This window comes from Parus major, chromosome 1A (assembly GCF_001522545.3).
Source record: "Parus major isolate Abel chromosome 1A, Parus_major1.1, whole genome shotgun sequence".
Taxonomy (NCBI): Eukaryota; Metazoa; Chordata; class Aves; order Passeriformes; family Paridae; genus Parus; species Parus major.
The window spans coordinates 49,788,917-49,814,575 of NC_031773.1; the positions used below are offsets into that span (position 1 = coordinate 49,788,917).

At 44.6% G+C, this 25,659-nt stretch overlaps 1 protein-coding gene across 15 annotated transcripts in view; it reads left to right on the forward strand.

Moving 5' to 3' along the window:
* Positions 1-25,659, forward strand: part of RBFOX2 (RNA binding fox-1 homolog 2) — a 170,984-nt gene that overhangs the window by 84,239 nt on the left and 61,086 nt on the right. The window contains exon 1 of one of the 15 annotated variants that reach the window (XM_033514303.1): positions 12-208. The exons of the other annotated variants lie outside the window; for them this stretch is intronic. Coding sequence (XP_033370194.1) covers positions 182-208 — 27 coding nt within the window. The 5' untranslated portion in view covers positions 12-181. Of the gene's footprint in view, positions 1-11; positions 209-25,659 lie in introns of those variants that run through there. 15 annotated transcript variants of the gene reach the window in all.

The following is a 25,659-nucleotide window of genomic DNA, read 5'->3' on the forward strand; positions in this document are numbered from 1 at the left end:
GGGAGAAGAAAGAGAGGAAAAAGGGCTCGGGGAGCACCGCGCCGGCGAGGCAGCGCAGCGCAGCCACCCGCCGCCGCCCGCCTCCACGGGGCTGCTGCTTTTTAAATTTCGTTTTATTTGTTTCTCTTTTTTTTTTAAATTTTTCCCTCTCCCGTGCGGCCGGCCTCCCCCATTTTGGTTTATGGAGAAAAAGAAAATGGTAACTCAGGTAAGGGTGGCGGGCGGGCCGGGCTCCGGCGGCTGCCCGCCCGGCTTTGTCTGGGCAGGGAGCGGGGCGCCCGGAGCGGAGCGGGAGGGAGCCCCGCCGCGCCGGCACCCGCGGTGGAGCTTTGGGGAAGGGGTTCCTGCCGTCCCCCTGCCCGGAGCAACCTCGCAGTGCCCTCTAGAGAGAGCGGTGCGCGGGGGGCACGGGTTGCCCCTGCTTCGAGTTAAGCTAAATCCGTATTTGAACGGCCGATGCCGAAGGTGGACGGCTTCCCCGCCGCTTCTCCAGCCGGCTGCCGGTCACCGCGGGGGCCGGGAAGCCCTTGTAGGTAGCGGTAGGCGTGGGGCTGCCCGTGTCTTCCCGGGGGAAAGCGGCTGACGTTTCCTGAGGAGCGCGCCCAGGGCCATCGCGCATCCACCGCAAGGGGTTTTCGTCGGACAGTGGTCGCCTTTTAAGGCTACTGTATGCTTTTGGATTTTTTTTTTTTTTTTTTTTTTTTTCCTCCTGGCATGGCATATGCAACTCGCCATCGGAGGGAGCGGGCAAAGGGAGGGAGGAGTAGGAGAGCGGCATCGTGGAGCTGGAATCCTTTGGACTTAGGCAAAGGCACATTATATAATGTCCCTGCAGTGCCTTGCAGAGCTGGAAACCTTTGGGGGATATTCCCAAAGGGGGTGGAGGGAAGGACTCTCAGAAGAACTTTTCTTCAAATCTGGGTTTCACAAGTGCTTTTTTTCTGTAGAGCTTTACAGCTCTATAGAGTAGATGCACACTGCCTTTTTGGCTTTTCTTAGCTCAGGCTGAAGCCCCCTTCATTAGCTGCTGCTGAGATCCTGCATGTCCCACTGCAAGGGGCAGCTCTTTTGCTGGTGCCTAACAGAATGAATCTGCTGCGAGAAGTGACACCCACTTTGACCCTTTTCCTCTCTCATCTTGCATACATTGTCAGTGGCTGAAAATTAGGTCTCTGTCCAGTCTAAAGGTATCTTCCCAAGCCCCACCTTCTGCTTCTGCTATTTAGTCCCTTCCATTACACATTCCTTTTTATCTGGTCCAAGGCTTTCTGTTTGAGACAGAAGAGCTCTGCAGAAATCTCGTGGGGCTTTCTGTACCTATATTTAGTTTAGCAAATGATGCTGGAAAGCTGTGTCTCTGCAGTCAGGGTCCATTTGTGTTTTGCTGTGTGCTCAGAGTGTATGCCTGTCAGCTGGAGGTGTGTGCCCCTAAGCTGCAGGTCGATGTGTGCACATTTCAGAGAGTTGTTCTGCACAGCCATGTGTGGCAATGTGCTCTCAGCCACAGCTGTCACGCTCGGACCCCGTGTCTGTGCGGTGCAGAAAGGTGCCTGGGTCACCAGGACCAAGTGTGTGTATATTGTGCAAGTCTGGGTCTGAGCACCCTGGAGCACAAGCCTGTTGGCTGGGGGACATTCAGGGCTGGGAAGGATGAGATTCTACTGGAGCACTGGCTGAAACAGGGGAGGGTATAAACTTGTTCAAAGGTTTAGGATATCTTAATACACTCCAGAGAAATCTGTCTACCATAGAAACTCTCAATTTATTGACGTGGGAAAGGAGGTATCAAGACTGCGCGTTATTGTGTTGTTTGACCTTGAATTACGATTGTCTTTAGAGTATGTACTATTTAGTATAGGTTTTCAGGATTTGCATTGTGTATTTACATGCTGAGATGCTGGAGAAGATGCATATTAAAGAAACAGTAGGAGAGGAGAACTCAGACTGTGTGTGTCAGTTGGGGATCCAGATGAACGATGGATAGCCCTTGTACGCAGAGTTGAGGAAGACAGCACAGGTGAATTCAGCTCTAGCACAGTGCTGCCTTCTCTCAGGGAGATCATTTGGCTGCTAGGCTGGTCCTTAGTAGTACCTCACTGCAGGTTTGGCCAAGTGTGAGGGTGAAGGAGCGTGGCACATTCAAGACAATATCCCCAGCCACGTTATTCTGCAGTGCTCTTTGAAGCAGCAGACTGCCATTATTTAAACCTGTGAACTTACTTCCTTGGGGCTCTGTCTCATTTATGAAAAGTAAATATTGTTGGTATGTTAAATGTGTAATTGCTGCTGATTGAATTCAGCATTGCTACAGTCTTGCTCCGTTTAGTTCAGTCTCCAGAAAACATTGCCTACCTGGTCTGAGTTCTCTTGTGTTGTAGGGAGCAAGCTTGCTGTCTTCCTTGGAAATCTGGGAGATGAGCTTCTGTATAGGCATGACAAGCTGATAGAACAGAACAAATAAGAGTGTATGGAGTGACAAGACTAGAAACAGTGATGGAAAGAAATGGGAGATACTGGAAGGCAGAAATGTGCTTAAAAAAGAGAAAACAAAAATTGCTAATGAGAGTAAGAGCTCAGATTCATTAACAGAAAGTACCTTAGCCTTATCCCCCTTAATCCTAAATCAGTGAAAATGAGTGTTAAACAAGGCCCAGTACATTATGTACTAATTGCAGATAAAAGAAGAGAGTCTTTTATGGATGAGAATTATATGCTAAAAGGCTTTTTCTCTGTGTGGTGCATGGTGAGGTTGCTGGCTTGTGTGGAGCACAAAGCCCTCCCTTTCTTGGACAGCCCAGTGCCTTGCTGGCGTTTTCCTCCAAATCTGTTTCCCATCAGGGCTGGGAGAGGGGGAAGGTGTCGAGCATCTCAGAGAGTGGGGAGGGAGCTGCCGCCTCCTTAAGGGGTCCCCCCAGCCCATGTGGCAGCCGGCAGTGCTGAGTGTGTGTGTGTGTGTGTGTGTGCCTTTGTAATGAATCCCCCCGCCATTGTCTGCTCCCCTCCCTGCTCTCAGCAATGGAACCTTTCACCTGGGCTGCTGCCCGCTGGCGGGCCTTCTTCCAAGATAGGAGGAGGAGGAGGAAGGGCTGCTTGTGGTAATTAAAGCCAGACCTTGGAGAACTGCTATTTTCTGACCTCAGCACCCCATTTTCCTTCTTTATCTGCCTTGAGTTCCCAGCTTTTGATGTGGGTGTAAGCAGAAGGTCTGCTTTTGTGCAGCTGTAGGATCACCAGTCTCCATTTTGTGGCACCATTTGAAGCATCTTTGCTGCCCTGCCTCCCAGCATGCCCCCTCTTGTCCCCCCCAGCACCCCTTGGAGGCTCCAGCCAGCGCCGTTTATCTTGGCACGTGTTTGACTTGCTACACTCTGCCCAGGGCTCAGGGAGGTGATGGCGTTTGTGGCTTTGAGACTAATTTATGTCCTTGTTAAAATGAACCAGCAAGCAGTCTCATTTTTTCCAGAGGTTTTCTTCCCTTTCCCTTCCCCCTTCTATAACCCTTTCCCTCCCAGACCCTGTGTGTAGCTGTGAGACAACTTGTACAGTCAAAAGTTGCTTGCTCAGTCAGTGATTTGTTTTTTTAAATTAAGAAAACCCAACAATTGCAGTGCTCCTTAAATGGAGATCTTATTTAAATCAGAGCAGTGGCTGACTCATTAAAGGCCGCTCTGTCTCCTTTTCATTCCTCTGCCTCATTCTCTTTCCCTGTCTTTCTCTACCTCCCATTACAGTAATGGTGTGATAAAACAGATCTTTGTGTTCCATGTTGGGATCATGCAGGCGTGTGTAGTTGGAGGGGGGAGACAGGCGATGGGGAATCCTGTCACGACAGACACCTTGTGCTAGCTAAAAATGTATAATGCATCCCCTTACAGGAGACTGTCCTCCTTTGTTTGAACTGTCTGCAAGGGAGACTGAGTCCCAGAACAGCCTCCCCGCTCCTGTCCCCTTATGGCTGCTTTAGGTTCTGTTCCCCTCCAGGCAAGCTGGATGCTGCAGGATTCCCCTGCTCCCTTAAAAGAAAGAGTTAAGAAAGAAAAGCTCTATCTGTGTGTGTGCTAGAAGGCCCCCTGTTTTCCTCTTGGACTTCTCTTAGGAGTTACCATTTTTTCCCTGTCCCTTTTCCCTGCTTTGAGGATTGCATGTCCCTTTCAGTCCAGTTTTCCTTTCTGCTTGCTCGTTGCTTTGGTGCTATCTTGCAAACTTGCATGAGCTGTTGGAAGGGAATTGCTCTCTTCTCTATGGACTTCTGCACTTCCCCTTTCTTTGCTGTTTGAGAAATGATGCTTGTTTACATGGTATCTGACTCAGTGCCTATACCTATCCCCTACTTTCTCATTCCCTTCTACTGTATGTCATAGGAGTTCTCCTTAGTGCTGCAAGACACCATGTCAGCATCAGAGGTTTGTGTGAGAGAAATCCTATCCAGTCACTTTTCCAAGAGACTTTCCCTTGGGAATGCAAAGTTTAATCTGCATCTCACTTTCCCTGATATTAGGACATAGTTTCTTGAGGTGGAGCTCTGGGTTGTGTCTGTAACTGTTACACTTAGAGATTTAACTGCTGATTGAGAAAGGCATACTCTTAAGGGCCTAAAAATCATTGGGGCCTGGCAGAACCTGGTGAGTGTTTTTTAGTCTTTTTCTCTTGGCCCCCTGTGCTGAGCACTTTGAGATGCTTTGGAGTAGAGGTGAACCACTGCAGGTGCTTGTAGAGCTGTCTTGGGATGGCAGGAGCTGTATTCAACATTTGCTAGGCAGGATGGAGAAAAGCAACTTGATATGGCGCTGCCATTTCCTTGAGTCCCTGTCCTAGAAATAACCTCGCTGCTCCCTAGTGCATTTCTTCTGCAGGTGACAAGGTGGTTATCCCCGGGAATTGAGAAATGAGGATGCCTAAGTTTGCTGTGATATTTGATTGCCAAGGCTGTGTAAATTTAACATACTGTTTTAATTGTATTTTAAGAACTATTAATTTATGAAGTATCTGGATCAGTGAAGAGGTTGTAGTGAGCTACAAAAAAATACAAAAGTTCAAGGTTGCAAAGGAGAGAGGCCCTTGAAACCAGCAACGTCTTTCCTTCCAGCTTATTAATTCATGATGCAATGGCTCCATTGCATTTAATTAGTATTGACCAGCCTTCTACTATAAAATCTTACACCAGTGCAAAAGGGGTCTGCAGTGGATGTCTCTGTGTGTGATGTTTTTTAGACATGGATTCTGGTCTTACTGACTGCTTCGGGTAAAATGCTTCATGTTCCTGTTTTAGATCCATTTCCAGCAAATGGTGTGTGCAATTGGCTGCCCCTTTGCAATGAGTTTCTTAATGTACTTACCTCCCAGCTGCAGAGTCACAGACTTCACTAACAGGCATTCCTTGGAGGTCTGAGTATCAGGGAGGAGATAGTTAATTTGCCTAAGTCTTCTCAAAAATGCTATTTAAAAGGATGTAGTCAGTATTCTTTCTGTCAGACATGTACCCTGGAATCGGAGTAGAGAAATGTTAATTTTCCTACCAAAAGTGTTTCGGTATTCTCCTGCAGAGTCATTTATGTTCCTCTGCTGTGTGGGATGGATTTTTGCTGGGCTGTTGGAGGCTGTGCTGTGGCCAGTGAAAGCAGGACATATATAGGCTGGTTTTTTAGAGTTCATAGAAGCCAGAGCAATTAATGCTCAACTGGAAGCTTTTGGAAAAAATTGTGTGTTTTGCCAGCATGAAAGAAAATGGGACAAATGCTGTTCAACAGTGTGCTTTGCTTAATACCTGATGTTTTTTTCTTTGCAAATTTGTTCATTAAGCAATATTATTCTTAAACTGAATTGAGAGTGATCAAGAATGTAATGGAGAGGGATTTCAATTCCCGGGCATTTCCGTATTTCATGTTGGGAAAGAAAACTTCATTTGTTCTCTTTATTTCTGTGGCTATTTATGATGCTCTTTAATCACATGTTTGTATGCTATTTTTTTCCACAAGAAAGAAAAGAAAAAACAGGCAACCCTCTAACCATCCCCATCAGCTTCAGCATATGTGGCACCATGATGACCCTTGCAAGTTATCAGTGGCAGAGTTGGCCATCCCAGATACAACCCACAGACCTCTGCCACTTTGACTGACTATGTAATTAGCTGTCATTTTCTGTGCAGGCCAGCTTGATCAGTGTTTGCCAGTTGGTTTTGTGCATTTGCTGACAGCAGAGGAATGGCGATGTTTTGCAATATTAGGCTCTGGTTTAGGCTTTGGGGCTGTACGCTAGTAAGTGCATTTTCCCTTCTCTTCCATCCCTCTGTGACCTTTCCTGTCTTACCTCTGCCCTCCATCATTGGAGGATGGATGGATGCTTGTTCCTCCTCTCACTGTCTCCCCATGATCCCTGGTCACTAGCTTGCCCCATACAAGCCATACTATATCCATACTCTCCCAGTCTCCATTCCTCTCCAGTTACGTCCCCTCCTGTTTTGACAGACTACTACTTTATCTTGATCATTTCAGTTCCTTCTCAGCTGATTTTTAGACCTGCTTATTCTTTGCTTCTCTTCCTCCTCTTCCTCCCTCTCCTCACTACAGTCTCCTTGTCATAGGCATTTTTAACTTTCCGCCCACTGCCTTCATTCCTCATTTAGTGTGCCTTTTCTACACCTATTGCAGTCATACTTGTCTGTTCTATTTGCTCCCTGTCACTGCCTGTGCTGATAGTGCTCAGGCTTCTTGTCTCAATTTAATTTGCTCCTGCTGCATTTACAGGTCTGTTTCTTGGGTTTTTTTTTTTGGATTTGAGGTGCTCCTTGATGTTGCATCATCCCTGCTGAGGAGATGGTGTAAAGTACTGGAGATGGATCATTTCCCTGCTGTCAGTGATCTTCAGACCTAGGTCTGACATGGCCAGTATCTCCTCTGAAGCTGTGGAAGATCTCCAAATGAGACCATGAAATCACATAAAATGGGGTGCAAGTGGCACTGCCAGCCACCTTTAAGAGCATCTCTGTTTCCTGTTAGAATAAACAATATCTAAACCATTCCTGATGGTGAATAACCTGCCTTAAAAGCATTTGCAATGCCATTCCTGGCCTTTCTGAGCATTGCCAAGTCTTTCCTAGTATCTAACATAAAGCTTGTTGCCACCATTTGTTCTTTCAGTGAGGAATATAAAGAATTGATTGATTCTTTCCTTTTTGGCAGGTTTTGCATACTGTTATTTCTTTCTTTATCTTTTAGCCTTTTTTGATCATTGCATATGGCTTTACTGGAAGATTTAGCTGATTAAATGTAAGACAGGCACTGTAATTTTCTATACTTTGGTTGTAATGTTGGTCAGATCTTGGTGGCTAAATATAGATTCCTGAAATGCAAATTTTTCTGTTAAATAAGAAGTTCTCTTAGACTTTTCAAAGTGTATGTGGAGGTTTCCTCCTCCCTTAATCATAAACAAATCAAAATATACCCCCTACATTTTTCTCAGGTTGGATTGCTATGGTTTAAATAACAAAAGAAGTCATCAACTCCAAAATCAGTTATAGATAGAATGAACAAAAATTCAATTTGAATGGTTTCTTAGAATTTTATCAATTGAAAACTGAGTCCTACAGTGGGAAGTAACCAGTCTGACTCTACCAGCTCTGCCTCTAATGGAGATTTTTACCCTGAGTAGTCTCTAAATACCTAACTGGAATTGCAGTCCAAGTAGTCTGTAATCTGAGGGTGCATGGATGCACCAAAAAATGTCCAAGTAATTGCAAGCATAATCTTTCTAGCTTCTGAAGTCTGCCCTCAGGCTGCGAGTCTTGAGTATGGTTAAAACCCTCTGAACTGTCCTCCTGGTTATCCTGCTTAAAATTCAAAGTGTCTGTAGTTGTGGTCCTGTGGAGTTTAGGATTTCTGTGTGCTGTATATAAGTCCTGGTCTCCATGAGTTATCTGACTTGGAGGGCATATTTGACTTTCAGATAATTGCTTTTGATTAGCCAAGATGTAGATAATCAGAGTTTGACCTACGCAGTGCACAGACCATCATTCACCTATCAGGTCTCACTGAAGCTCCTTATCTAGGCCTATGCTCTCCCTCCAGTCTTAACAGCAAAACCTGCTTTAAAGTACTTAAAAAGATTGACTTAAAAATGTCTTGGAGAGAAGTTTGGATTTCTTAGATAGTACTCGTCTACCTTTGTCTAGTGTACCCTCCATGAAGAGTGAAACCATTAATTTGATTTGTTGTTCTTTGTAGCTTTTCTCATTTTTGTTATGGCATCATATGAAAGGAGGTTATCAAAACTGAACAATTATGTAAAGTGCTTAGAAATATTAGAGAGCAGGAGTAGGAAGGGCTTTTGTTTTTCAGTGTGTCTCTTCCTGCTTTATAAAATTTGGTTGAGATAAATAGGGCAGCAAGGGAAAGGATTTCAGTTTCAACAGGCATAGTTTTAAATCTGTCTAAACTTAAAAAGGATCCTTCCAGCCTGAATCAGGAGGTATGGGAGGAACGGCATGTTAATTTGGTGAAACTAGTGAATTAGTCAATTTGTTGACTGTTGGTTGACTTTAAGATATTGTGCTATGTTAGCTTTGCTTAGTGCTCAAATATTTAATGCAGATTCGTTTGCTTTAAATTTCCCTTTTGCTTTTCCTTGTGTGTGATGTTGTTTAATGTTGCTACATTTGCTTTGCAAATACTTTCTCAGGTCTGTTTCCACCCTGTTCCAGGATGAAGCATTTTATCTTGAAGCAGTGAGAGGGAAAAAAAATGGTTCTAGGAGTCCATTTCACATGAGTTTGGTTGGGGAGGTGTTAATACTTTTTCGAAGTCGCGTTAGACTGTGATGGAACCAATCTGTGGCAAAGAGTGTAGTGTGGTGAGATAGGGGGATGAGGAAGGTGGTGACTGAAGGCTGTGGTGAGAACTTTGGACAGTTCCTTGCTCCATGTGTCCTTCACAGGGACATGGGTGACAGACTGAATACACCAAGTGTGACTGATGAGGAGGTGTAGTCAAGGAGGGGCTGACTCTCTTGGTGGCAGAAAGAATTTAGGTCATCCAAAGCCAGTTGCAAACCTTCATCCTAAGAGAATTTTTCTGAGGGACTCTAGGTCTTCAAAGCATCTTTTGATCAAAACGCTGCAAGGGAGGATGAATTTATCTGGGAACATGGACTTCTGAAGGGTGGAAAAAATACTGTGCTTCATCAGAAAGCAAGACTTCTGAATGCTTTGTCTTATTCAATGAGATGAGTCTAAATAGGGTTTAAGCAGATTGAAGATCCATGATCTGTGTTCTCCAAGTCTGAAACTAGCATTGAGCAGTCCAGTGGTGACTTTGGCCATAGACAAAATGAAGGTCTTCTAACAAGCCTTGCTGTAAGGAGGTGAGAAAGGCAATGACTTTACTGTCCCTTTCAGCTCAACTGTGCTTTCTCAGGAACATTCTTTGGTTTTTGTTAGGAGTATTCTTAATTGGTTTTGACAGTGAGCTGCAGGAGTTACTGCAAGTGTTGCGCAGAAGTCAAGAGAAAGCTGCACTGAAGGCTGCAGACCTGAGTGTCTCCGTTCAGATCATGCCTGCCTGGCCCTCCTGCCTGCCAGCTCCAGGGCTCCCTGCCTGATGAATGGCTGGGATTCTGCTTGGCAGCTGACATGGCCAAGAACACATCTCCTGACCAGATGTTGGGAGTTTAAAGCAGAAGTGTATAGAAATCCAGTGCCTTTTTTTTTTTTTTTCAGTGGGTGGGTAGGAAACTTTGAGCTGTGTTATTTGTAACACTGAGAAGAATAGCTAGAACTGAGTAATAGGAATTTCCTAATGTTTTGGAGATGCATAGAGGAAGATAAATTTCATTCTTCTGGGGCGTTTGTAGAGGCTTTCAAAAGTGTAGTAGGCCTCTAGGTTAGCTGTGAAGCTCTGTGTGTCACTATACAATTATTCTGAGATTCTCTCTGGCCTAAATCTAGGTGAAAAGAATCTGGTGTCAGGAAAGAACCACGTTTGATTGACATGGTTTAAATGCAGAGTTGTGATGAGCCTCCTGGCTACTGTTCAGACAATCCTAGCAGAAGAGTGCTTCCGTAGCCAATCATAAAACCTTAGAATCATAGAATGATTTGGGTTGGAAGGGATCTTTAAAGGTTATCTAGTCCAACCCCTCTGAAATGAGCAGGGACATTTTCAAAGATCCAGCTGTGAAAGTGGTTCGGGCATTGGCCTTCAGCTGTGTCTGTCCCAAATTTCTGCCAGGGGATTACTGTGCCTATGTGAGCTGCTCCTGTGCCCTCATGTGAGGTCAGCTGTGGTAGACCTGCTCTTGCAGAAGTGCATGGAGACGAGTCTGTTGATTAAGTGTGATGTTTGTATTACCCAGCAGAAGCAGAGCACAAAACTTCTTCCGTTGTGATCATCTAAGATCAACCATGGCTGTAAAGTGGAGGTGGTCTTTGTGCCCTGTGGTGCCAAATACTGAGATACTGAAAAGGCTTTATATCCTAGACATGCAAGAGGAAGCTAAAAGAGCAATTTTCATCATAAAGAATTTAAGGGAAGTTTTTCAGATGTATCTGTCTTTCTGTGAATCATCTAGTGGATGTTGAAGGCCTGACAAATCAAGGACACTTCTGTTAACAATGAATATATTGGCTGCTGTGGGTTACTACTCATACTGTTGTTGGCAACTTTAGAACATAAACGCTTCCTAAAAATTTAATAGGACAGAAATAAAGCTCAGTTTGTGGTGATAGGCAGTTCAAATCTCATCAAATGAGGCAGAGTTAAAACCAAGTGTTGAGGGCTCATGCTGAAGAACATTTCTCAGGTTTGACAGTGATGTCTGTGGGCTGTGCTGGCCCATCTAGGGGACGAGGCTGTGGAGCCCATACAGCAGGCTGGATCCCTAGATTCCCAAGCTGAGTGTGCTGGGTTGCAGATGGACATCTGTTTTCAAGGAGCATCTTTGTAGGACAGAACAACTGCCTGTCTGTCTGTTCCATGCAGTAGCTTCAAACTGCGGAGAAATTATTCCGGTTCCTTATGTCCTCATTGCTTCGTGTTGAAAATGATACATCTTCAAAAGAACAATTCTTTTGAATTTGCTTCTTGTTTCAGTTAATTGGGCTCATTCTAAATGTGGGGAGGATTATCATCTGGACTAGTTACATGCTTGTGCTGCAAGCTCTCCTTCCTCCCCAACCTCAGTGTTACATGTTTCCACACATTGTATCTCTTAAAGGAGGCAGTAGCAACTTCGAAAATTGGAAGATGGGGTAGAGTCCGGTCAAATCTTGTGATGTTTTAGGTCAGCTGTCAGTGATAGTAACCAGATCTATGGCAAATCTTTCCCTCCCTCTCCCCAGGGTGCCTGCTCAGCCCTTTTCATGCCAGTGAAGCTGATATGATACAAATTAACTTTTTCATCTGTTTACATTTATTTTCTGAGTCATGAGAGGTCCTCAGGAGCCACAGAATTAAATGTTGTTTTCCTTTCTAACGCTTTTTAGATGGTATAAAAAATGTATTTTTTTATTGTTGTGTGGGATCAGATGCTGGTTTTTTCCATGTTAACATGCTGCTGGGTATGCAGCACATCATGGGAATAACACGGAGCTGCACAGTCAGCAGAGGAGTGCTCATTATTTTGATGTCTGCTGTAAAATGGTGGCTCCTGCACTAAATTACTTGGTGAGGTAGTTCCTCCTCTTCCAACATGTTTTCCTTTCTCTGCGTATGAGGTCTTCCAATAAGATAGGAAAGTACAAGGTATTTTTTGGGCCAGGTTGCATTTGACTTCTGGCTGGATCCTTTAGTTTCAGTGATATATGAAGGACAGCTGGGGTGGTAGTTAGAAGCAGAGATGTAAAATCCCAGGACTCACTGCTGGCAAAGCAGCAGGATTGTTGTCAGTCTCTGAATGACACTGCTGTGACTGCTATTTTATGATTTTAATGTAAACAGCATCTTTTTGGTAGCGGGGCTGATGGCCAGTGTTGACCAAGGAATGCTGCTGCTTTTTCAGAAGCAGAAAGGTAAGAGGGTGGGACCAGACGATTGATCCACCTATTCAAGAGGCAGGTGCTCTTCCTTGAAATGCTGCCTGGAAAGAGGTTTTGCTGTTTGACAGTTCAATACTTCACTTTGGAGCCATTTCATGCCACAGAGCAGGAGGATGAGAGAGAATTTCATTAATATGAAGCTGGCCATCCCAAGAAGGCAGCTTGGGGGCTGCCTGGGTCTCTTCTCTTGTCTATGAGGACCAGGGAGGAAATAGCAGGAGCTCTGGCTTGCAGTAGAAAACTCACTCTGAGTGTGCTGCAGGGCCCTTCCTGCGCATAGCAAAGACCCGGCTGTTCTCCTTCAAAGGTCTGAAAGCAGCTGAAATGAGACTGCAGGGGAATTTAGCGGTTTCATCCAAGACTGCATCTGCAGACCTTGCTGAGTTGTCGCATACCCTTGCACGCTCCCTGCTGTGCCTGAGCCATGACAGGGCCGAGCCATTTGGTGCCCAGCTTGTACCTTGAGCTGGGCCAGGATCCAGGTATGAAGAGTGTCTTCTTGCGCAGTCCAAGAGGCACCTTTGACAGCATGTGACACGTTGTGATTGCAGTTTGGTTACCATCATCTTTTAAAAGATGGTCCGTGGGTGCCAGTAAAGGCAGAGATTACTCTCTTTCTGTATACTGTTAATTAAAGCTTTTACCTGGAAAGGAGATGCCATGGTGCAGCTCAGTTAGCCAGGGCAGACTAGCTTGTGTCTGTCATTCAGGATAATCCTTTGGCTGCTGTTTGTGAAAGTGTCTTTTTGGCTTCTTTTCACTCAGAGTAGGTGTATTTGTTCTTTGAAGCCTTCTCCATGTACTGTGTGAGCAGCAAATATCTTAGGTCTTTTGAATCTAGGTAGATACGCAGTGGAAGCTGCTACAAAAGATCATTTTTGAGTCTGGCTGCAGGTTTCATGGCCCTATGAATTTGATCCTGAATAAATGTCTTTATATGTGATTTTGATTTTCTGCAGAGTATTAGGTACCCCCTGAAATTATCTTTTAAAACCAAGAAATTTAGAGGTGAGAGCATAGCTTAAGTCCTACTTATAAACCTCAAGCTTTTATCACTGTCATAGTAAAAATAGCCCCCAGTACATGAATGACAAGCAGATGATAGCTGAGTAAATGAATGGGTTTTCTGTTACATCTTAAACTTGATTTCTAGCTGATTTTATTTGTGCCAGTGATGGCCAAGCTGTGTACATCTGTTAGCATCCCACTGAGAGGCCAGTGGAGCTGCTCGCACCCAAGAAATGCCTGAATAAATGCACTGCTGAAATTAAGGGAGGGAATTGTGGGGAGTAAAGACAGATTGTCACGTACTGTTTCTCAATCAGGTGCCGGTTGAGCTTTGGGTTTGGTGATCTTAAGATTTTTTTCTCTTTTAAGGTGCAATATTAAAAGATTTAAAACCCTGTGGGGTCTTCAAGCAAATTATTTTCTTCCCGAGTATGAGCACCCAAGAGTCAGAAGCCCCAGGAGAGGTGAAAGCAAAGCATGAGCTAGCTATGTTCTGCACCTCTGTGGAAAGCAGAGCACCTTGTTACTTTTTTCACAGGTGTTTTTGCTTGTTTGGAAAGTAACTGGAGCTGTGCTCATGAATATTTGAAGCTGAAAGGTGCCTGTTGAGGGCTGGAGGGAAGTAGGGCCAAGGAAGGTCAGGCGGTGTGGGAGCCAGAGGGGCAGAACAGGGAGTGGCCCTGGCCCTGTGTGGTTGTCTCATCTCTCTTATGGTAGTAGACTTCTTATGGGGATGAATGTGCTCTGAAATATTTATTGCCCTGTTTAAATATTCATTGCTGCAAAGGCCGTGCAGCCTGATGGCAGCAGTGGAGCCTCAAGGGACAGGGGCCACAGCAGTCCCTGGCATTTCCTTTCAGTAATATGATAAAAATATATTTAAAAAAAATAAATAAATCGGGCATTCCCCCACTGCAAGATTGACAGGAGCACTCAGGCGTATGTCCCAGTGTTTCCTCTTCGTGCCAGAGACTTGTATTTGCTCTCAGGCTCGTATGCTGGGGTGCTGCTCTTGGTTGCCAGATGCTAATGCTTTTTTTTCCAGGCCTGTATCCTGGAGTGGCTTTGTTTAGCCTGACACTGTGAGTGTGAAAGGGGATGTACAGAAGGGCAAACCGACTGGCTTGAAAGGGTTTAAGTTTTGTATAGCCTGTCTTTTTGTCTTTCTGTAGGTGAGCAAGGAGAGGGGAGAAAAACAACCTTTAATGCGCTTGGCTGTGGAAGGTGGTGGAGATCTGCTGAGAATTATAGAGGGGTAAACTTCTCGGGAACTCATGTAGTAATATATAAGGGAGCTGCAGATGCTGACAGACATGCTCTGACATGAGATGCTCTTATATCAATTTAGCTTTTAAGGTTTATTGATTTAGCTTCAGTAAAATAGAGCAGTTTAAAAGTAGGACTGCCAGTGCTACACAGTAGTTTAATGTGAATATTTTGCACGTTGCTGTTGTTAAACCTGCACGGGCTTTATGTGTCCCAGGGCATTGATGTGGTGGTGACAAGGGAGAACAGCATGTTTCCGATGGTGCTGCTGAGTGTGGGGGCTGCAGGAGCTGCTTTAGCCAGGAAGAGGCACTTGAAAGGTGGTCAGATGTGCTGCTGACCTCGAGCTTTACCTACGAGCTGTGCAGGTGGCCTATGCAGGGGAGAAGTCTGTTCTGGTTCGTGGTTGCAGCAGGAATGTGGTAAACATATATTAGCTGGAAGGCCTGGGGAAAAGAGGCTTTAAAAGGATTTTGTAACAATGGGAAAATCTTTCCTGAGATGCTCAACAAATTCACTGTGTACAAACCAGCTTTATACTAGCTTATGTGGGGATGCTCTAGAAGTTATGTGAAGCAGGTAGTGGTAATAGCATATGCTAAATGTCCATGTAGCCTCTTGTTCTGGGATGAAGTGGCGTTTCAGGTGCATTTCAAAGTTGCACTTAATGTAGCATAACTGTGGGCTGCTGTGAGAAGAGCAGTCTCCCTCATCTCTGTGCCCTGGCCATATGCTCAGCCTCCTCACCGCTTTGGGCATTGTGCTTAAGCAGATATAAAGTGAGACAGTTGAGTTTATGACCAAACAGATGACTATTGTTTGGATTAATTTTCTGGCAGTGGCTGTGGCGTGACTGGATCTCACAACGGCCGGGGAGGGGAAGCACAGCCCCTGATTCCAAGGCCAGTTGGTAGTTTGTCATATTAGTGGTACATGAAAGTGCACCTATACTTTTCAATAGCTTGTTCCTCTCTTTGAGGTGAGGTCATTATGCTTATAAATGTGTATGCTGCTTAGTTTAATCAGCTTTAATTTATGTGCATTGACTTCCACCAGCCCTTGTTAGCCTTCCAGGATATTGTCCTATAGATCTGGCTTTAGATTGTCTCTTCTGGCTGTACCTGCATTGTAGGCCACTATGGCTCACTCAGTTACCTCTGTTTTGGGTGACATAATGTTTTCAGCGCAAAAACAGGAAAAGATGAAAAAGACTGAGTCCTTCTCACCAACTGACTTAATGACTGTCATTTAGAAATCAGTAAACAAAATGAAATGGTGTCTTTCACCAGAGCTCAATTTATCAGACTCAGCTTTTGGCTATCAGTTTTCTTGATTACTTTTTTCATTAGATTAAATATTATTAGCATCTACTTTATTTTTCTCACAATTAATATACTTTAATAAAATCAGTTACCATTTTTTTTTTTTTTAATGATAAGCAAAATAAATTGGGCTTTTCAAGGTTTACAGTGTGCAGCCATGTGGCTCTTTCCAATCTTGGGGTCATTTCTGTAGCTACTTTACGTTCCCTTTTGAATTTTTTCATTCCATTTTTAAAATTCGCATATTGAAGCATGTGTCTCATTTTTCATCTGGACAAGGCCACATACCTGAGTAGCAATGCTTCCCACTCCCTCAGGTTGGTAATATATCTGAAAGCTGTAGTCACTCTCTGTACCAGGCTGCTGCACTGATGAGTTGCTTCTCCATGCTCCTTTCCAGACCCTCTGCTTTCCAGGACACACAGTGGAGGCTTCTTTGAAAATGGAAAACTACTCTTGGAACAAATGACTAGCAAGAGATAGGAGAATGCTGGAATGGAAAGTAACTGTGGGAAGAAATCTGTGTTTCTAAACCGTCAAATTTCTGTTCTGAAACGTGTGCCAAGTCAGTCGCAGACTTCCTCCGCCCTGCACCCTGAGAGCAGCTTGATATAATGTTGTTGCTGCGTGACTGAGTCCTGGTACTCGAGTCACAGATGGGTCCCGTTTGCCTCATCTCATCTCCTGTCTTCTGTACTGAATTCTGAGCATACCCATGATAGGCCAGTGGCAGTGAAAATGTGACAGGGCTGAGATGTTTAGCTGCTTGCACGAAAAAATCCCCAGAGCCTCAAGAGGAGCTCTGGTTTTGTGTTTAAATATGCTGCATACGTCTCATTCTCCACCTTTGCTTCAGAGTCACGTCTGAACATGCGGCTCCTCGCTCTGGTTTCTGCCAGCTCTGCAGTTCTTTCTTTCCAAGGCATTCAGTGCTCTCCAATTGATTCCAGATGTGTTCTCCCTTTCCCGGCGCTTTCTCCCTTCTTCCTCCTCCTGCCCTGGCAGCAGAAGCAGGGCTGCTTTTTTCCTGTGTGGTGCCGGAGTTATTGCAGGCAGGGGGGAAGACTTCCCTGCTGTCCACTGAAATCTGGGGAATTGAAGGGGCCAGTGTAAGTGAAAGCTGCCTGACAGGGCTTTGAGATTTGTCCTTCCTCCAGGAGCCAAGTCAGCTCAGAGCAGCTCCTCTGTACAGCTCACTACTTCCTTCAGCTCATTGCCTTCACAGCGGGGGAAAGAAGGACAGGAAAGCCTGATACCAAAAGTGATCTTCAAAATCCTTCCTAGAAGAGCGCTGGAAATAGAGAGAGATCTGGAAGAGTCTGTTGCAGATAGCTGTGTCACATAGCGAGGGCTTTGAGAAATCCTTGTCACTAAAGTAGATACAAATCTTTCTTAGGGGCTGAGTGAGCTTCATGAGGATTTAGACATTCAAGGAAGCCATCTGAATTCTTGAGGTTGCAGGAATAACTCTCTACACTCACTGAGATTTGGTGATATATTTGCAGATGCAGAGCAGTAGTCCATTCACAGAGCAGAGACGTGATGAAAAATTGCTTATCTGTCCAACCTTGATTTGGGTTGGGGAAGCAGGTACTGGTTTTCTGAAATATCTCAGTTGGAGAGTTACTCTTTTCCTTGAAACAAAGCTGCTTGAAGTGAGCAATCTGATTGCAGATTTAGCTGAGGAGACACTTAACTGTGACACTTAACTACCTTGCCAGGTGGTTAAGAGATACCATGGGACCAGGTGGTATTTTCTTCCCTGTTACATTTCCATGTTCTGTAGCCCTTGTTTTTCAAATGAGCACCAGGAACCACTGGTTAGCTGTCTGGAGTAAGGCAGAGAATCAGCACAGGCAGGTCCTCTGTGCCATCTAAAGTATCACCCAGATATCCTGCTGCAACCATGGACCTCTCCTGAAAAGCAGTTACCCATTCCTTCCCCACCACTGGCCTCTGGTTTCTGCTGCTTCCCTGAGAGAGGATCCACAGTCATGCAGTGGAGAGTGTGATTGGTTTGCTAATCTGCTGAATAGCTGATGGCAGCTAGCTTGGATTAAACATACGTGACACATCTGCAGCACACTGTTCCTTAGCTGTGACTCATTTCAATTCTGGTCCCAGAGAAGGAACTTAGCTGTCTTTGCCTGACAGAGGAGTAATCTCCTTCGTGTGGGACATGCTTCTGCCACCCTGGGTGCCCGCTGGATTAACAGAGGACTCGATTTGGTAGTATTTTGAGACATTATTTTCATGCTGATTTGTTGAAAGCTAGGTGTCTTATGGAAATCTTTTTTTTTCCCCCAAGAATGTTTGACTATGAATGCTAAGCAGAAAATAGTCACTTGGAATGTTGCAAAGCTGAAAAGAACACAACCAGGGTAGGTGCTAAAGGACAAAACTGGACCAAAAAATTGAGCCTGAGCTTTTCTCTTAGTTGCTGGCTTTGTTGCTGAGGATATATCCATCCTGGTGACTTTTTCCTTTGTTCTCCACTCTTACCCCTTCTCCCCAGGAATTCTCAGAGGTAGTTTAATTCCTAATATGGAGTGCAAACAGATGTTGGGACCCTGATGTCTCTCAAAGCACAATTGTCTCTAATCAACCCCAGAGAGCACGAATGGATTGAAAGCATTTGTTGGGATGCTTTTGTGCCAGCAACGTTTAAATTCTTTTTTTTTTTTTTTTCTGAGTGGAGAATAATGTAGATTTCAGGAGCAGAAATCAGTGCTTTTTAAAATCTGAAAGGTATGTTTCAGGCTGGTAAGTAGATGTGGCCCTGGGCCTTATTGATGTTGCGTAACTTTAAAGCTTTGGATGTATCCAACAGGAAGCCTCTTCGCAGGTTGCCCAAGGGCTTCTTACCAAGTGTGCATGCATTCAGCACTGAGAGCCTGTGTTTGTGCATAGGGGTAGAGCAAAAGTTGGCCATTACTGGATGTGATGATAGCATGGGGATGAGTGAGTGCTTCCTGTGTATAACAGTAAGATAAGACTATAATTTTCTTTCATCCTTTCCTACAAAAGGGGGGCTTGAACTTGTTTTCCATAAAGTTCTTAAATGCATTAAAAAAACCCCAAAAAGGCCAGCTGCTTTATTTGACAGAACACTTTTTGGTGGCCTGGAATGATAGAGTGTGTATTGGAAGATAACTTGTTCTTCCCTTGCTTTAAATATCTAGGAAGGGCAAGATTAGATATCTAGTGCAAGTTTACACCAGGAAGTTGAAGGAGACATGCCTTTAAATGGTTAGTTAGGTGCAAATGTGAGTGCAGGCATCTCTTCTTAGATTTTTTTTTTTTTTTTACTGGTGCAAGATTAGCTCATTGAGGCTTAACCCAGTGCAAAAGGCATTTCCTGAGTGATTACATCCGACTTAAATTTAAAAAAGTGTACTCATGAACTCAACTTCTCTTTATTTTAACAAACTACCATAAAATTCAGCAGATGTTTCCAGAACTACCTAGATTAAGAGTTTGCCTTTGGGAGGATTCAGGAGGAATTGCTCTTGCGCCCATGAGAGTATAGTCAAAATCCAACATCCTTTTCTATTACCACAGTGTGTTATAGATCAAATGAAGATCAAGCTCCAGATGTGCAGATGAAATACAGAACCTCTTACTACTGTGATCCTCTTCAAGGTGCTTTTATGATCAGCCCACACCAAGAAAGAGTGTTGATTTTATCAGACACTGTCCCAGACACACAGGCATGTCAGTCCTGCTCTCTGGAGTTACAGAAATGCCTTTGTAGTGTGGAGAGTGGGTGTCAGGTTAGGGTCACATACCCCTCTGAATCCAGGAATGGGTTTGTACAAAGATGAAGGGTATGAGATGGTTATATCCTTTGTATATATCACCCCCAGATTTCCTTTCTGTAGGCATTTTACCCACTCTTCCAGTTCAGAAGCTAATCTGTAATGAAATAGCCACAATGGAGAAAGTGTTACTGCATTTTGGGATTGAGACCCTGTATCATGTTTGCGGGAATCTGCAGGGTTGGCATGGCCAAGTCACTGTTTTGAGGTGTCTGGGGTGTTGGAAAGCCATCACTTCATTGTTCTATACATTGCTTTGTCTCGTGTTTGAGTATCCTCATGGCCCTAAAGAGCGAAAGCACAGTTTAAAAAACCCCGGTGTAGGTTCTGTGTACAGTGAGAGCCACCAGTGTAGGTTAGAATTTATCTCTGGTGTAATGAATGCCCCAGCCTGTGTTTTTTTTCTGCAAGGGGTAATCCTGCAGTTCCTGGTGCTCGTGGGGAGCATCGTTGGCAGTGCTTTGTATCCATTCCCGTTTGAGAAGAAAGCGTTTGTTGATACATTTATTACCAGCGGGCAAATTGTGGGATTGCCTGTGGAGAGGGTTAATGCATGCTGGAGACTGCGGCTCCCTGGCAGCCTGAGCTCATCCAAGTGCTGGTGCCCATAGCCCTTCCCTCCCCAGCTTCTCCACCCCCTGTCCTTTCTGGCTCTGGTTCGCCTCCAGCTCCTTGCCAAGCTGTTTCAGCTCTCTTAACTGGGAACGAAACTAACCTGGCAATAAAAAGTGAGTAATTTTTTTTTCCTGGGTTATGTGCTGAAAGGGCTCAGTGGTGAGCAGGCTGGCAGGGGAGAGAGGACACAGGAATGCACAGCTGTAGGTGGTATGGTGGCAGATACAGCCAGAGCCCCTGTGAAGCTGCAGCTGAGAACTGGGGAGACTCTTTTGGAAGGGGCTGGGAAAGAGACCCTGCTAGAGCAGCTTTTTTGTTGATCTGTGAGAAGAGGGGGAAAACACAGCCCATTATTAATTAATTAATTAATCGTAATTAATTAATTATTCTCCTGCTCCTAAGCAGCAGCCTTGTATGGTAAGTCCTTTCTCTCTTATCTGTGTACAGCCAGGGAGCAGTGCTTTGCATGTGTGATATTTGCATCCCTGACAGGAGGCTGTGACCTGGGTTCTAGGAGGGACAGCACGGTCCTTGCATTCCCTCACTCAGAAGGATCCCTTTCTTACAGACAGCTGAGGGTGGGCAGTGGCTCCAGGTTCCTGCCAGGCTCTTCAGATCCCAGCTCTAAACATTTTTGCTGTTTACAGAAGGGATTAGGTTAGTGCAGAGAGCAAACAGTTGTAGCCTGGAACTCTTGGTCTTCACAAACAGGTTAATTGCCTCTGTTAGCTGCAAGTCAGTTGCTTCAAGGATTCATAAAATTGGTTCAGTGAAGACATATGTATTAGAATCCCCATTCCACTAATAGGCTTATACTCACATCTATCCCAGTGATTTGGGGGTTAGCAGAGTTCAAAGGCATTTTTAAGAGATTGATGTTTATATGCCATACCATTTTCCTGAGTATTTCTATGTTGCTGATGACTCACAGTAGGGTTATGGATAACACAGACCAGTTACCTTGTGGCAGTTTGCCACAACTATACAGAAATTGTACTGGTTTTGCTTTACCTGGAGTATAATTTTTATTTGGCTGGTTAGGCTTTACTATCTATGCATGTTATGGCATAGCAATACAGAAGAGATCTGGAGCTGCCTTGCTATAAGGCTCTTTTCATATCCCTCTACTTACACCCATTTCTTTAATGAGGAAAACAAAACGACTCCTTCATAGAACAGACTGATCTTTGACAGTTTTATGGAAGCAGGAGGCCTTTGTGTGCATTTCTGGTGTTTGCTCTTGGCGCTCCAGTGCCGTGATCTTGGATCACCACCTGCTGTCTGCTGAAAGAATTCGTCCTGTGTCACATTTGCTGAACCACGTTGCTCCTTGTTGAGTTGTTGTCCCCAGCTCCCTCCCTTCTGCAAGGTACCACCACGTGCAGTTACTCATCAGTTACTCATCGTTTCTCTGCTTAGCTTGGAGCTGCAAAGTTCATTAATTAACTTAAAGCTACATAAGCTGTTAGAAAAGTGTCCCCATTAGGGATTTTTCACTGCTTTAGCTATTTTTCTTTTTTTTTAACAAAATGTGGGATGGGTTTGTACTGATCAGTGTAGGCAAACCCCTGACTTAAGGAAGAAAATTAGCACCTGCAAGGACATGACTGGACCTTTGTAGGGCTGAGAATAGGGGCGTGAAAGCAGAGCCCAGATGGGTAACCATGTCCTTCTTGTGCCCTGAGGGCTTGGGTGCTCATGAATCAGATGCCAACATTTTGCGAGGGGGCAGCTGCTTTGAATTCCTGCCTGATGTGAATAAATGATTTCTGTGGGAACAGAGCAACAGAAGGAATAGAAAACACAGGAATTATTGCTTTTCTTTGAACTATAGGTTAACATATATTGTACTGAAGTGGGTTTTTGTTTTATTTTGTGGTGGTTTTTTTTGGTTTTTTTTTTTGTGGTTTTTTTTTGTTTTTTTTGTTTTTCTTTTTTTAAAGTAGTGTGAGTTAATTGCACTCTCACTTGCACTGAACAGCCTTTCCCAGTTTGAGCTATCATGGTTGGTGCATGGCAGCAGAAACTGGCAGAGCTGATCAGTTAATCTGGAACTGCCAAAATTATTCCTGCAACCAAATGTCCCTCACACTCACCTCCTGGAGACTGCCAGCCTGATGCATTGTGGCCAAGAGAGGTGTCTGTCTGCTTCTGAACAGTGATTAAAATTTACTTCATACCATCACAGAAGTTTAAGGTGGTAGTAGTTTTTGTGGGGAGCTGCACCCAGGTTTTCCTAGTCCTATGGTGGCATCCTTGTGTAAGTTTGGGGATGGTGACTGCTCTTGGACATGCCTGTCTGGATTTCTTGTTGCATCTGAGTAAATTTTAAAGATATTTTGGTGAGCTAAAACAGGCAGAACTGGCAATGCAGTGAGGTATGTCAAGATGGGATAGACAAAGACTTCCCTTTACCCAGAAATCTGAGGGTTTCTCCATGCTCTCTGTACCTCCTGAGACATGTGAGAAGCAACACCCCTGACTGCAGAATTTTACGTGGTGGTTTAGAAGTAAGGAAAGGAGTTCAGGTTCTATGTTTGAAGATTAACAGGATTTTTGTGTGTGTGCCGTGTGTTCTGTGTTAGCTCTTGAAAATATGAAGTGTTGTGTAAATGTTGAAATTCGGTAGAATCACAGAAGAGGTAAAGTCTCCTCTGGGTTTGGAGGATATCAGTATGCTGTGAAACCTGCAGAGATCTCATCAGGAGTCCTTTTCTGTTGACGCTAGTGGAAACAGGGAAAAAAGTAATTCTGAAGCATCAAAGGAAATTAAAATTACCAAAAAAAATCAGACGGGAAATATGTCCATAATCATATCAAGAGAGAAATAATTTGAGATACAGATATTCCATGGGATGATGAAACTCGGACAAATATAATAATGATAGATCTCCAGATAACCTGAGACATTAAATGAAGGATGCATTTGTAATAAAAGATATGATTTTTGCATGTTAGTGTGATTTGAGGAGTGGGGGAGTGACAATGGTATTAAAAACATTTTATTCTGCACCAGAAATCCTTCTTTGAAAAATCTTAGTAAGGTCAGAGCGAAGTAATAAATAGTTACCAAGATATTTTGGCTTGAGAGGTGTGATTAAACTGAAAATAAATATGTATTATCAAAATGCCACAAGCAGCAGAGGAGAGAGTAAGCATTTTTCATCCTTCAAACATTTGTAGATAGTTGAAGGGAGAGAAATTTTTTAAAAGGTTGAAATGCATTTAAACTGGAAGGAACAGTATTAACTGAGGGGTAAAAACATTGAAAATAAGATTATATAAGGTTCATGGGCTGGCATTTTAAACAGTCTAAGAGTGAGGTTGAACAGAATGCTGGACTATGTCCTGTGGGGAGCAGCCCTGCACTGTTGACAGGATGGCAGAATAGGTTTTGTTTGGGGTTAATCAGCATTCACTTCCTCTGACCTGGGATGCTGCTGGCTTGGAAATCTAGCTTGTTGTAAGAAGACTGGAAATAGTTTCTGCTCCTCCATTTTTCCTGTGGAAAAATTTTTCATTGCAAAGAAAAAGTCAGTTTCCTATTTAGCTCCTATTTGAAACGTAAGAAGGGGGGAGGCAGACAATGTGGGCTGTACGGAAGAACGCAGACCGTCAAATACAATGAAATTCTGTAAACAGAAGAGCTTGGCAAGGAAAACAGCATGTGGACAGAATGGAGCTGTCATGTCAGGGGATAAAGAGTCTGAGCAGGTGAGCAGTAGGATTGCTGATACCTGGTTTGCAGTGGGAATGGCCATCGTTCTGCCTGTCCTGCGTCCTGCTTTAGAACTCGCTCTGCAGATCTTGGTGATGGGTTAGGTCGAGCCAGAAGTGGCTTGCTTTGAAGCTGAGAATAGCAAAGGAATGAGCAGAACTGGAGGGCTGGTGGAGCTGCCCTCCTTTTCTGAGGGGGAAACAAAAATCCCTGTCCTGCTTTCAGAAAATGTGCTTGGTGCGTGAAAAAACCTCCGCAGAGCTGTGAGCACACGACGCAGGGCTGCAACTGCTTGGGGGAGTGCGTGCAAGGAGCTGAGCACTGGCCACGGCCGGCATGCCCGCCTGAATTTTTCTTTCTCAGATAAGGCTGCGGAGTTCCTGCAGGCAGCAAGGCTGGACTTGAAACCGTCCGTTCTTCAGCACGGGCCAAGGCTGCAGCTCGGCTCTGCTAAGTGGTATTGAATGCCCTTCCCTCTCCTTCTCCCCAGCTGCGGGAGCGCATGGCCACGTGGCCCCCAGGGGAGGCAGGCCAGATAGACTAATGTCAGAGCAAATTTGGGATTCAGCCAGTGTCTGAATGACCCGGTGCTGGCTGGAGGTGCACTGCGTTTATCATTGTTTCCTCCGCCCGGAAGGGAAAGCTGCAGGTAGGCTGATAAAGGGACTGAAAGGTTTGTCCGGCTTCTTTGGAGGTCCGGCAGCCCCTGCATGCTCTCTGCTGAAAGGCTGCTTGGTAATTCCCACTCTGCCTTTCCTATCCACGGGATAAGGTCTGTTTCGCTTTTACTCCATTGATTTAAGCATGCTGGTGTCAGAATAGCCTCGAGCACCTCTAGGCTTTGTGGGGGAGGACCCAGGGCTGGAACAGCAGCCAAAATTTAAAATCAGGATTAGTCTGTTGACACGCACATAAATCAAACAGCCCTCCTATCATAAATCTTTTCTGTGGATTTTTTTTTTTTCTGCTGCGGTGAAAGCGGTAGGAGCGGTGCAGCAGCCTGGGCTTCCCAGGGCTGGGCTTCAATGTCAAGGCTGTTCTCCTTCACCCCGGGTGGCTGAATGCAGCTCCCCCCTTGGTGAGATCCCTGCAGAGGCTGCAGGGCTGCATGCTTTTCTGTTTCCTTCTTGTGGCTTTCTGACATGGTGGGGTAGCATTTTTTATTGTATTCTGGGGGTATCTTTTGCATGGTCAGTTCTTTTTTTCTGAGTCATCTGATTGGTGTTGGCTACATATAAGACAGTGCTAAAAGCTTCTAAAAAGTCCACTATGCAAGAGGTCTCTATGGGATACCCTAAGCTGAGGGAGGAGTGGGTAATTAATGCCTTGCGTGATTGTAGAGATGCTCAGGATTGGGAAAGAGTGACTGTGCGGCTGGCTTGGGATCTCAGCTTGTTTCTCTATAGCTCTTAGGTGTCTCGTGCATGACTAGCAAGAAACAAATGGGATATTGTAGCAACAGATATATGTACTCTGTATGCAGTGCTGCCAGGGCAAAGGAGGGGGTTTCTGCACAGATGGATTTTAAAAATCATACTTTTTATCACTGTAATGTAACAGAGAGGTGTGCTCTGAACCACACGATGTGCTTGCTTGTGAGCAGTGAGGGTCAGGCTGGAGGAGATGGACCCAGTTATGGTACTTTCAGGGATGTTGAGAAACCCTGTTCTTCTGTGTTTCCTTCTCTGTTCCAATGTGTGAGTGCCTCTTCCCTCTTCTGCAATAACACCTTACTGTGTGTAAAGCTTTGTGTGAGATCACAGGGGTATGCAGTCTGCAAACCCTGTAATTTGTTTGCTATATGCCACCCAGTAGCAAGAAAATTGCCCTGAAAAGATTAAGAAAACAGTGTCATGGCTCAGAGGAGCAAGGCATGCGCTTTTTGAT